At 39.7% G+C, this 13335-nt stretch overlaps 1 protein-coding gene across 2 annotated transcripts in view; it reads left to right on the top strand.

Annotated features, from left to right (window-relative positions):
• LOC119723675 (adenylate cyclase type 2-like) overlaps positions 1-2440 on the top strand; it is an 89846-nt gene extending 87406 nt beyond the window's left edge. For both annotated transcript variants that reach the window (XM_038194459.1, XM_038194460.1), the window contains exon 23: positions 637-2440. In XM_038194459.1, coding sequence (XP_038050387.1) covers positions 637-798 — 162 coding nt within the window. In that variant the 3' untranslated portion in view covers positions 799-2440. The remainder of the gene's footprint in view (positions 1-636) is intronic.
• The last annotated feature ends 10895 nt before the right edge of the window (positions 2441-13335 follow it).

The raw sequence follows: 13335 nt of genomic DNA, 5'->3' as shown, positions 1-13335 counted from the left end.
TGTCTCAAAACCGCCAAACTCACTGGTTTGACTGGAATCCTGCAGCTGCACACTTTTAACGTGTTTTTAGATGGGGTTATGGTCGAGAATAAGCTTTATCTGGCCTCTCTGGACTCCCATATATTTGCTCTAAGTTTAGTCGGGCACCATTTGCAGTCATCAGCCGACATTTGAAGCAAACAAATCAGGTAAAAAAAAAAAAAAAAGCCGCGTCGCCGCACCACTTTTTGGGCAAGCTCCATACCAGAAACCGGAGACTTTTTTTTTTTGGCCTAATGCTCAGGTCGGTGAAAGACATAGTGGGACCCTCACAAGCACATACGTTGATACAAGAAAAAAGCCATTGATGCTCAGAGTTTTTGGAATAAAGTCACAAATTCACTTTATCACCTAAAATCACCACAACTATAAGCCTCTGTACTGATGACGTCACACTTTGTTTACATGTGTGCTTTCCTATGGTGCTCAGTGGACCGTGGGCCCCCACTGGCTCCATGGGAAAGTGCACATGTAAACAAATTGTGACGTCATCAGTACAGAGGCTTATTGCACTAGACACCAACACACTGTTATTTTCAATACACCGTAAATGCACAATTTTTATTCAAGTTTTTATTTCACCACTAACGTGCACAGGTGACCGAGCCAACAGCCATGGTCCTGATGGAGTTTGGCTATTTCTGCGAGAGCAGGGGGTACGTGTCCGTCAAGGGGAAGGGCAAACTCAAGACGTATCTCGTCAAGCGAGTCACGCGATCCATCTCCCAGTCAACCAATCTGAGCTCGGCGTACTCGTGACCAAATCCACGATAGGCATTTCTCCTTAGCACAGTGTCAAAATATGTATAAAATCATGTGATCCGCAACTCAACAACATGTGTCTTAAGTCATCTGAGCTACAATTTAGTTACAAGACCTTAACAAAAAATCTCCCTCTTGAGGTATCAATTAGTAATTGTCAACGTTTTCACGTCCAAATGTCCAGATTCATCAGAATGTCAACATTTTAAATAGTGATATATCAAACCGAAGAACTGAATTTGCTTTTTTTTAACTGCCTTGGAAAAAGAAGAACTGTTTCTTGAAGTCTCATTTTATAATCTGGTCACATATGTTAGTTTTGTGTCAGTATTAAAGCGAAGAGCCGAAATTCGTGTAGAAGGTTAACTTAAAATAAACAATGTTGAAGAACTCTCAATGTCGTTGGTTATCATGAAGGGTTAGAAATTTGGACATGGACCTTTCAATCCTCTTTAATTGTCAGTTTGAATCACCACTAACATTTTTCAGCACAGCAAATACACGCTTTGTAATACCGATAATTTTGAACAGACATGTTGAACAATCTGAGCTACTTTTTTTGGAAAGACTAAAAGTGGTGAGCACAGGGAAAATTCGGTAAGCAGGAATTGGCTACCCGGTATGTACTTCATGTGACAGGTTCTAATCATTTTTGATTACCAGGTTTATGTGGTAAGCAACATTTTATGAACATGAGATTGGGTCCCTGTAACTCCTGAGCAGTTGCAGTGACTGGTTTTAAAAGATTTTCTCATTTTTGTGGACAGTTTTGGCTTTCATAGAAATATCAAGTCTGAAAAATCCAGCGTCAATTCCATTTTGCTGTCAAGCGTTGAATTTTGCTTAACGCTGGAAATATCTACTTAGCAAAATATTGGGTTACCAACCAAAAAGTCATGTGATATAATATATTGGTGAGGACCAGTTCGCGTTTGAATTTGCTAATCACTGTTTACTTCAGTCAGGCCAAGTTTCTGTGTTGTAGTTGAGGTTTGAAGCACAGAGCAAACAAACACCGTGCGGACTTAAAAAAAGTGCAATGTATACGTACTCTAAATGTATACACGTCGACGTTTATTTTTCGAGTATAACTGTGTCGTCTGTAAACAATTTAAATTTGGTCAGGTGGGGACAGGGATTTTTAACCACAATATTTTCTAATGTGAGAGCCAACAAAACTTTAGAAATTGTGAGACTATTATAACTACTATTGTTGTTTCAAGGAAAATAGCATCTTTTTCAGCACTGTCACTTGCAGCATTTTAACTTAATCTACTAACTTAATCTTGGCTATTCAACATTTTTGGCACTACAGTGCAGTACTTTTGAAATGCACGCCGGTTACCTGTCATCACTGCCGATGTGTCACTGCACAACCAAAGCAGGGAGGGTACCGGTGACAGTTAATATTCATAATGTAATGCATCAGTTGCTGCTTAGTGAGTCGATAAAACTGCCACAAGATTGTTTCTTTGTAATCGACTTTTCCTCAAAAAGGTTGTACATTTTAAGTTTTCAAACGATTTCAAGTGCCTTGCTTTAAAAACAAGCTGAATTTAAAGCCTAAATATGAACAGGATTGAATGAAGTCAGCAGGAAAAAAAAATCATCTACCAACTATTTTTTATTTGTACATGTAGCAGAGTATTTCCAATTTTTAACATTTATTTATTAGTTTTTTTCACAAGTGAGTTTTTAAATTTGCATTGAGAGATGAGGCCTCGTGCAGTCTTAGTTTGGCTTTTTGCATGATTTTGCATGTGCCACAGTTAAAGTGAAACTTTGATTTTTATTTTTGTGCAAAGTTTTGGTTCACTATGATTCTGATGACTTCTGTACTCGATGTAGTTCGTTCAGAGCTGACCACAATTTGGCAGTAGGCCAAAGATGTTTTGAGTCATTGCGCATAGCTGTCACACTTCCCCAGTATTATTCTTCAATACATATCCGCAGCAGCATGAAGACACCGCTATTCACTTTGCCAGGTTTGTGTCCTCAAAAGTAAACTGTCAGTCGCTTATCAAGTCATTTGAATGAGTTGTTACAAAGGCATTCCTATGTCATTGTTCATCCCCTGTTGCTTGTGTTCTGCCTTGTGATTGGCTCGATACCGACTGCGATTATGGCTACTACTCAATGCGTGCACCTCATTGAACAAAGAACAAAATGTATACCCAAAACGGCCACTTAATGTGAATTGCACCCTGTTTCATGAAACTCATCGTAACTTATGATGAATCGCAGCACTGCGAGTGTTGTATCCCTACGATGCATCACAGCGTGTTAGTTGTCGCAACTCGAGTTGTGACGCATCACAGCGCTTCGTAAAATCGGGTGCAGGACTCATGATACAAGAGAGGCATTGAAAAAGGTTAAACGATGCGTCCGGCGTGTTAGTTGTCGCAAGTCGAGTTGTGACGTGTCGCAACGCTTCGTGAAATCGGGTACAGGACTCATGATAAAAGAGGGGTATTGAAAAAGGTGTTTTAAACCTGATAAAAGGGAACTGTAGTTGAGATGCAGCACCTCAGCACAAAAATTGGCAAAGCTCAGAAAAATGTTTTAACAAAAACATGGTTACCAGCAAAATAGTCATGAAAGAAATAATGCCCGCGATTGGCACTCTACTGGTATTTATTAAAGGGAATATACAACATTTGCAAACATCGAAAAATAAAACTACCAAGTTTTTGCGAAATACCTTAATAGGATGTTGGTAAATGACAGTCTAAAGCATCCTGTAAAATTATGGCACCTGGTATACTGTCATTTTGAAGAAAAGTGGTATTTTTGTATCAATTTCCAACGCTGATCGGCCGATCAGCATTGGAAACAACTGGCTTTTTTTCAAATACTGGCCCCAATTGACCATTGCACTTGTTTGCAATCGATTACAAACCTATGAACGGGTACGAGCCAGCTAGACTGGTTCCCTGACCTTACAATTCCCCAATGTATGTAAACTGCTCTGTTTCTTCTTATATGAAGTCAGGGAACCAGACTACAGGAAAATTATCGTTTTTCTTGGTTTTTATAGCATTTTCGAACCCAAAACCTCAAAAAAGTTAGTGTAACTATATTTGCTATATATTTCCAACCCCCCAATTCCATCCATTTCTGAAAATTACAGCAAAAGCAAATGATGTATATTCCCTTTAAGTACCTATATTTGCCAAAGTATATTTTCTGCTTACAACGCCATGACATTGAGTCCTGTATACACTTCCAAGTTGTTTTTGTTTGTTTGTTTGTTTGTTTGTTTATTTTGTCATTGAGCAGTCTCATGTCCAGAGAATGACAGCTATCTTTGACCGATGATGCATCCGGTTTTGGATAGGTTGATCTGGGATCCCGAGACTAAATTTAACTGGTTCCAAAATCCTCAGAGCTGCTGAACAGAAAGCACTGCTTAGCAGATCAATGTGCTGAGAAGGAACTAGCTGGGGACCAGTCATAAGATATAACACATTGCATGGTATTTTGGCTGGTAACTTATGTCTGCTAAGCAAATAATGATCGTGCTTGCTAGCCCCTTGAAATTTGGCCCCTTGGTTTTATTTCATTAGAGATCAGGGGAGTTTTTAGTGGAACTTTAATAGCTCAGTTGGTAGAGCACAGGAACGGCAATCCGGAGGTCGGAGGTTCAAACCCCGTCCCATGCCAAAAAGCCCTATTGTTCAACTTCAAAATAATTATAATGCACATTCAATAGCACATACCGTACCTCGGATGTAAGATAAACTTTCGAACAATCACGCGCGCATAATGCATGCACATCTGGCCGCGTACATTCGCATAGAAACGGTGTTGCAAGCGTGCGCGTAATCTTCACGCGAGAGGTTCTTACAGCATGCATGTCTGAGATCCGGGTACTTGCTTCTATTTTTATCCTTTGTGCGGAGTGCTACTTCCCTCCATGGTGCATTTGAAAATTTGAAGTAGTAAACCGTTTTCTGTCCGAGCAATCCCAATTTGCCATTTCCTGGGTTTGCAGCATTGCTAATGTTGCTAGCATCGTGACTTTGGATGTGTTCCCTGGCTACATGGCATATGGGTTTATGGCTTCTGACTAGCACCCCTTGAACAAAGACATTGACAAAATAGGGTGGATAGCTCAGTTGGTAGAGCACCGGAATGGTTATCTGGAGGTCTCAGGTTCGGACTCCGCTCCAGTCAATTTCCTGGTTCAACTTTAGAATAAGCATAGAAATTTGCTAAACGCAGAAAGTATATATGCTTTGCTGGTCCCCAGTCAACATGTCATACAATTTATAAAATCATGTGTTGGACTGGTTCTCATCTCATGCTTACAGCACATGGATTTGTTAAGCAATTTTGTTTTGTTTAATTCCATAACTTTGGGCTCTGCTGTATCCTGCATGTTGACGGAATGTCAAAAAGAGAAATGCTTAAAAAGTGTTTCTTGGGCATAAAAATTAGCATCAGATCGAGGCAGAAAACACATATTTAGGCCCCCAAAAAAGTCTCTGGTTTCTGGTCTGCGCGCACGTCGCTGTAGCCGTGCGCGTAAGCAAAATTAAAAGTTTTTTTTTTTCAATATAAGTTGATGTCTCAAAACCGCCAAACTCACTGGTTTGACTGGAATCCTGCTGCTGCACAATTTTCACGTGTTTTTAGATGGGGTTACGATCGAGTATAAGCTTTATGGCCTTTGAGGTCACCTCAAGCTCCACTCTGAAGGATATTTTTGAGAGTTTTAAGGGGATCAAAGCGTCATCTGCAACATCAGCTGACATTTGAAGAAGAAAAAAGGGGGCCAAAAAAAAAAAAAAAAAGCGTCGCCGCACCACTTTTGGGGCAGGCTCCACACCAGAAACCAGAGACTTTTTGGGGGGCGTTACCTTGGGAAGATTTGAAAATTGATTTTATATTTAATTGATAATAAAAGATTTCTTTTTAAGTGTGCGGCTCAGCTTACTGTTATAACAATGAGATGACCATTTTTTTTATGTAAACTGTTTCCAAATTTGGAAAAGTTACGACTCCATAACGTAATTTTAAATTATGTTTATATTCCCTCTGTAATACAGACATTTTCTTATTAGAAATGTTTTTTTAGATATTCTTTTCTTGCCATGCATGTCATTTGCATTTATTTGTCTTCCGTTAAAAGAGTTAGTTCCCGTAAGGTAACTTATTTGCATGTGAGGGATCGTCAAGTTTTGTGAAAATATTTTAAAAAAAATTGTCATGAACACTGTACATTGGCCGTTGAGCCGTGTGCGTTGTAAATATCGCAGATAACCGTGTGTGGTGGCTCAATCCATTTGTTAGTTGTGACAAAAATAAATTGGCTGTGTTGTTAGCATTGTTCAGTCCCACGAAACAAAACAAAACAAAAACAACAAACACAAAGTTGGAATGGAGCCAAAAATGCACATTATAACTTGGAAATGTAATATACATAGTCCGACACCATCTATACATATTGCATGTACAGTATATACATATGTAAAGTATGCAGTATATAATATAGAGATAAAGACTGACCGAAAATGTGAAAGAAAAAGAATTTATTTAAGAGTAGGTTTTTGTTACTATTTATGCTCTACATTGTTTCAATTGAATTTAGAACCTTTTTTTTTAACATTAGGGTCGTAATGGATCTGAATACATGATCTCCAAATGTAATGCAGTCTAGACATTTTTTGTCTACACCAGTTAAATTTTTTGTCCGTTTGGGTTGGCTAAAATATGGGCAGCTAGTTGTCACTGTTTTGCTATAAAACCTAACCCCTAGGCATTTTTGCCTTGAAGCAACCTCAATCCTCCAAAATCCTCCAACTGCCTCCTTGTATTAAAAAAAATAGATACAGCCTCATTCCTCCAAAATCCTCCGTGATTTCTTGAATTTATTCATCGGAGGGGTGCCCACTGCCTCAATCCTTCAGAATCCTCCAGTGGTTTCTGAGGCAATGCTAATGATATCCTGGAGCAATGCGGATGAGTTCAAGTATAATCTAGGCCTAAATTTATGCATGGCACAGCAAAAAACACCACCACAAGGTCCGGCCTACGACCTTACCACAATGCACCCTCCATAATCAGCCACACATATTTTTGCCGTACAGCCTCATTCCTTTGAAATCCTCCACTTACGTAAGGAGAATTTCGGAGGATTTGGGAAGGTTAGGGTTAAATGTGCCATGCAAGCATTCACAACAGACACTACCGTAAGTACGGAAGTACGGTAAGGCAAAAACTAATTATCAACTACTCATTCAATTAATGACAGTTGACAGCTGTCCACACAAAATAGATCTTGTTTGTAAACACTACTCAGTCTCCTGACGATGACTAGAGCAGGCTAGTCGAAACGTTGAGACCAAAGACAAATTCTTTTAGAACTTAAAGCAGGACTGTTCTTACCAGAACAAAAAGTACTTGGCGAAAGTTGATAATAAGCAGGACAAGTTCTTTTCAGAACTAAATATCTTCTAAGCCGTAGTTATTTCCACATGGTGTTACCGCAAATCGAAACGATACCAATACTTGTAAACACTACTAGTTAACAAAAAGTCTGCAAAGTCCACCGTCGTAGAACACCTCCATTACAGTGACTGACAATGATTGTCTGACGAAAAGCACACGTCAACTCTGCTTTGTCCACACACATGAACAAATGAAATTCCTTCAAAATTTCAGACATTCAGACTGGAAAAAAAAATGAATAAAAAATTGGCAAGCTCTTTAATCTAATATGAAAATTAAAAATTCTCAATTTCAGATCCAAAACAAAAATTAATTTCCTGCACTGCAGGCATAGCAGCTTTAGAAGAAAGAAACAAAAGTATTTCGATAACAGTTTTTTTCTTTTATAAAAACTCATTTATATTCCCGTCAGAAATGTGAATACTGTGCACAGTTAATGCATCGTGTGAATAAGTAACATAAATTGCTGCATTACTGTCTATCAATGCCATATGGAAACAATTTCGAAGCAAGCACACTTTTATCACACGAGCACAGCCATATCTTTAATCTGTTGATATCTTAAATGAAAAATCAAATCACTAATTAAAATTGTCATGTGCAATTTGATCCAAGAGTTGCATTTTTTGCTGTTGGGACTGTTTTACCCACTGGTCTGCCATTTACTTGCAAACTTTAAAAATATATCAAAACACATTGGTTTGTTTTGTGTACAGTTTGATCCGAGAGTTAAACTGAATTTTGCAAGATTCAGTCACTTAAAGGCATATATAGGATCATTTTTCTTCATTTCCAATAATAACACCACTCAAAATCCAAAGAAGAACGTTCAAAGCCCAACTTGTTGAAGTTTCAGCTCAGTGGATATTACACTTTATAATAATAATAATAATAATCGGCATTTAAGAACGCTCTTATTAGTAAACTAAATCACAGATCTTACAGTATTATTATTACCCCGGATCATTGGGCCAATTAAACATTCCAAATACCATCCGAGCTCCCTGGGAAGTATACAGCCTGATGCAGCCTGTTAGGCGCAAGCAAGCTTATTCAATCACAATAACCATCTCTGCCCTCACAGGTACCCATTTACTCCTGGGTGGAGAGAAGCAATGAGTGACAAAGTGCCTTGCTCAAGGGCACACGCACCATGACCCCGGCTGGACTCGAACCCACAACCCGCAGCTTTACCCACAGACCACGAATCCAGTGCCCTTAACCACGAGGCCACAGCACTCCACACACAAAAATAGTGAAAAATCGTGCCCAACTTTTTGATCACGAAACATGATTTTGTCAAGAGTACTCTTCTTTTAATATCCAAAAATCAGTCACTTGACTGATCATTGGAAATCGCCTACACTTCTTGATTTCTTCGAAATGACGGCAAGCCAGACTGAATAATTTCACGTGGTGTTTAGTACCGGTAGGATCTTTAATGTAAGTCAGCTATTCGATAACAATGCGGAAGGTTACTTTTGGAATAAATGCAAATAATTATATGCCTTTAAATGGGTGCTTCCCTAACAACATGGCAACGTACACAGTAATGATGCCACGACTAAGACTGTGTTTTGCAAGTGCACAAAGTTTCGTTCCAATTTCATAACTCCGTGCACACAGTAGTGAATGGGTATCTGCCAAGTCTTAAACTAAATCGTCATGCACACAAAATTCATGTCACAGGAATTTGATCGCTGTTAATATTAATCTCATAAGCTGCCAATTAAAACTGCATTTTTGCTGGTTTTTTAACTGTTCACTTCCTGATCCATTTCACACAAATTTACCAGTGTTTTAATCAAGTCTATTTCCAAGCCTGACAAGTATACTGAATATACAGTATGTCAAAAAAAGTGTCTGTCTAAATATTTTTGAAATAACAACAAAACCATGAAGTAAATTTTGAAAAGTTTAATTGTGCAGATACTCCTAATAGTTGGCCTATTAAAGCTACAGTCCATCGTTAGCAGCTATCCAAAAAGTGACTGACGTAATTATTGTTGAAAAACATACTTGACTGAAAGATAGTAAGGGAACTAAATTCCCTGTGAAATTCTTCTTTATGGCAAGCTGTCATTTTGAAGAAATCAACGAAAGAAGGCCTTTCCACGCACCGTTGGAAATGTCCGTTAGTAGTTCGTTTTTTAATTCAGCAAGATGCGCACAAACGTTGACACGATGCACACGTGGTTGCTATAATCAGTGCGCGACATCGCGTAGCTGCAATCGGCTCAGTGAGAACGTGTCTCGGACGCTGAATTCAGGCCCAATTCAAAACATGATTCAGCAACTTTTGATTTGAAATCGAGATCCTAAAATTTTGTTTTTCTCGATATATACAACTGAAGCTGAGCTGAAACTTCATCAGGTTAGTTGTTCAGTACCGTTCTTTAGATTTTGAGAACTTTTGTTGCTTCAAACGAACAAAATGCACAAATTACAAATGATGGGCTATGCCTTTAAAACCCCTATGAGTGTTGTTTAATTTCCCACACGTCTTACTGCACATAGTAAATTGATCACGACAGCATTTAGGGGAATTAAATGAAACTCATAGGGGTTTAGGCCAAGGGTTAGGAGTATCTGCACAATTCACAATTTTCAAAATTGACTTGGTGGTTTTGTTGTTATTTCAAAAATAATTTGGACTGGCACTTTTCCGGGGGACATAATTTACACAGGTATAGAAGGAATTTAACCTAGGAGACTAGACAGAGTGGTCAAAGTATTCAAGCTTTAGATAATTGGTAGAAATCTGAGTATTTGAGCAAAAAGGGAGTATTTTTTGCAAATATTTGTGTGAACAGTCATATTCCTACTCATTTTAAGCACTCAGTACAGCCTTGGCAGTGAAGCTTTGTCCCTGCTCAAATATATTTCAAAATAGTTGGGCCTCAGAAAAGAACTAAACTAAAACACCACAAGATATTTGATTATCTGTTTGTAGTCACTAGAAATGGATGTATTCATAATGTTTGGGAATTTTCACACAAGTAGATGGAATTGCGGAAAACGCGTCCGTAATATCGAGACAGCTTGCTCATTTGCATTCAAGTTAACTTATCACCTTTTAATTGGATTTGTTTTTCTATGCAATTATTAGCAATAAAAAAGAATGAAAAATAATGCGCCCTTGTCATTTTCTGTGTTGTTTATTTACTGTGAACATTTATGAGCGTTTGGCTTGTAGCAGAAAAAGAAATTATGTTTCCGTTGGAAGGCACTTTTGTTGAATTGGTTGCAATTGTATCACCGTTCTCTCGCGCTTACCCGTACTTCTCATCTTAGGTATAGATGAACATGCACAATCTGTAGCAATAAACAAACGAGGCAAAATTTCCGTACTGGATCACCACTTTTTTCAATTAATTTTCAAGCGCCAAAAGTTGCATCCTTTATGGTTATTGCCTCCACTTTCCTAGCCTTGACCAAGGCGTTGGGCTTATCGATTCGCCGATAAAAAAAAATCGCCGATAAAGAAAATCCCTAATCAACTTGGCAAGGCATAATTGCGTGCACATATATCGATGCCCGTACGCTGCTAGTGAGAAAGTAACTTGTACCATACAGCCAGGCTATGCTTGCACGTACGCACGTACACACACGTACATGTACTCGTACATGTGTACATGTACAACAGCCATGCACACACAGTACATGCATGAGCTAGTCCGCGTAACCCAACGCCTTGATGGTTTTGAGTTGACCCAGCAAAACCTATTACGGTAATGAGGTACCACCCCCGCGTACATACTGAATTCTCATTGGTCAGCCCGCGATAGGCTAACAAACACGTCGCATCCGCGAAGAAACGCTGCAATGGCGGCCCGTTGCTGTGGGTGAAAGTCGTTCAGTCCCAGTCTGTCCGAAGCAGTATTGAAGGCTCCAACGAATTCTGCAGGTAATGCTGTCATGATGACGATCGTTGCCCACTCAAATGGATTCATTACACGAGCCGAAAAACTCGAATCAATGTCAAATTGTTGAAAAAGTGACGAACATTTCGCTCTCGCTAAAAAGACATGGAAGACGCCATGATGACTAATGCATTATGCATGCCGCGCGACGTCACATGATTCTTGTGAAGCTTACAATTGGTCAGCTTAAAAATGAATTAATCATACTATTGGGAAGGTTGTTTCATGTGATTGGTCCAAGACAAACCTACATAATCATCACGGCATACCCGCATATCCTGAAGCCCGCCCATTTTTTTCCAAAACTGGACGAAAAGGTAAAGAAAGACATTAAACCCGGAAGTTGCAGACCCAACAAGGCGGTCGTTCGACAGGCCACGCGGCGCGTATATCCCCCACACGTACGTACGTACACCCACACGCAGAACACAGTAGGCCTACATTTACTGCCTTATTACACCATGCGTACATGTACAGTCCGTACTCACGTGTGTGTGCTTGCTGGTTGTGTTAGTACCGAACCGTTCGTACGGACAAGGGTCGGTGGTACACGCACGTAGCCGCGTTGATTGCGGGTGCAGGGCCCGATTATCTCCCTTCGACAAAAAGCCGAGAGACCGCATTGAACAAGGCTACCACTTTCCCTCCTCTACTCTCACCCTCTCCTTTCCTTTATTCCTATTTGTTAATCAGTCACTTACTTCATCGAGATTCGAAGCTCGGACTCTTGCTTGAAACACAAGACTTTTAACCGCTAGGCCGCGCACGATCGCTGTTGCAATGATCAATCTTTGGACGTATTTGAAGTACCATTGAAATATTAAAACTAAATATTCATGAGAAAATAAATATTCATAATGACGTGTTGCACTATCACTGGCCGGCTCATACGTTGTCATGGTTGTCGATGTTATGCGTATAATGTACCACTGTCTTCCAGACATTTCAATCAGTTTTGACCGGCTGCTTCAACTTAGTTCTGCACAACGTGTGCATCCAAAATGTGCTCTAAAAACACATTTTGCCTAATTTTTTTTTCGCATTTCCAGAGCTTCCTGGATTCCTCTTGGGTGAAATCACAAGGTGAGATGAAAATTGATGTGTTTGGCAGCAGGTAAAGTGGTAAGCCAGTATGGAATTTTTTCCATGAATGATCTCGGGTTATTCAAGATCGATCCATAGCAACCGGACCAGGTCAAGAGGTCATGTGGCGATTAAATCCCTTTGCAAATGGATTCGAGCTATCGAAAGTGAGCCATGGTGGCCAGTGTACGTGCTCTTTCAAAGTGAACAAGAAATGCTGGCTATGTTTCAAATTAACTTAACTTTCCTCTCATCGTCTAGTAGAACTAGTGTGAAGTGAAGCTGAGACACTTTTGAAACCCCCATCACCGCAGCGTTACTTAGCCGCCATGTTTTTGCATTGCATTGTGGGATACTTACCCAAGTGGGTTACCTGGGCCAGTCTCAAGTAAGCGCGAGAATTAAAGCAAACGCAGTCGTACCTGCTTGAGTAAGCGCGGGGGACCGGGGAAGTAATCGATCGCGAGGTATGTGGTTGATTAAATGACTATTAAAATTGAATACTGTCAATTGATCCTTCATACAATTTAGCTTTTAATTTTGGAGTTCATGCTCATGATAAAAGAAACTTCAGAACTGTATGCTCAGTGCTGTCCAAGAGCTTGAATAAAAATTAATCGCAACTTAAATCTTACCGCTCGACCACCGAACTTGCTGGGGTCGACTGGCCAGTTCAAATCTGATATAGCAGCGGGTATCGCACTCAATATCGCGTTAAAACCCTAACCCTGCTGAGTCAAGCAGGATCCAACAATGTCACATACCCGATGGAGCCTGTTGGATTGAGCAGTTAACCCCTTGTGCACGTTCCCTCGGGCAAAATGTTGGATTCAGCAGGCAACTGAACCGCATTATAACGCCATGTTGGACTCCGTTGGATTCAGCAGACAACTGAAAATGAGGCACAGTGGATTGAACAGGAAAGTCCGGTTGGACTCTGTTGGATTTAGCAGGGTAGTCCTGAGGAAGTACTAGGGGGTTAGGGTTTTAGTGAAGGGAAAAACCCAGCATTAAATTTACATCTCCCACAAATCATACAAGATAGAGAATTTTTTGGTTATCAACATTATTTACC

Source organism: Patiria miniata, unplaced genomic scaffold, assembly GCF_015706575.1.
Source record: "Patiria miniata isolate m_02_andy unplaced genomic scaffold, ASM1570657v1 HiC_scaffold_17, whole genome shotgun sequence".
In the NCBI taxonomy this organism is placed as follows: domain Eukaryota; kingdom Metazoa; phylum Echinodermata; class Asteroidea; order Valvatida; family Asterinidae; genus Patiria; species Patiria miniata.
Note: the sequence above shows the minus strand (reverse complement) of the source record. Positions and strands in the feature narration are given on the sequence as shown.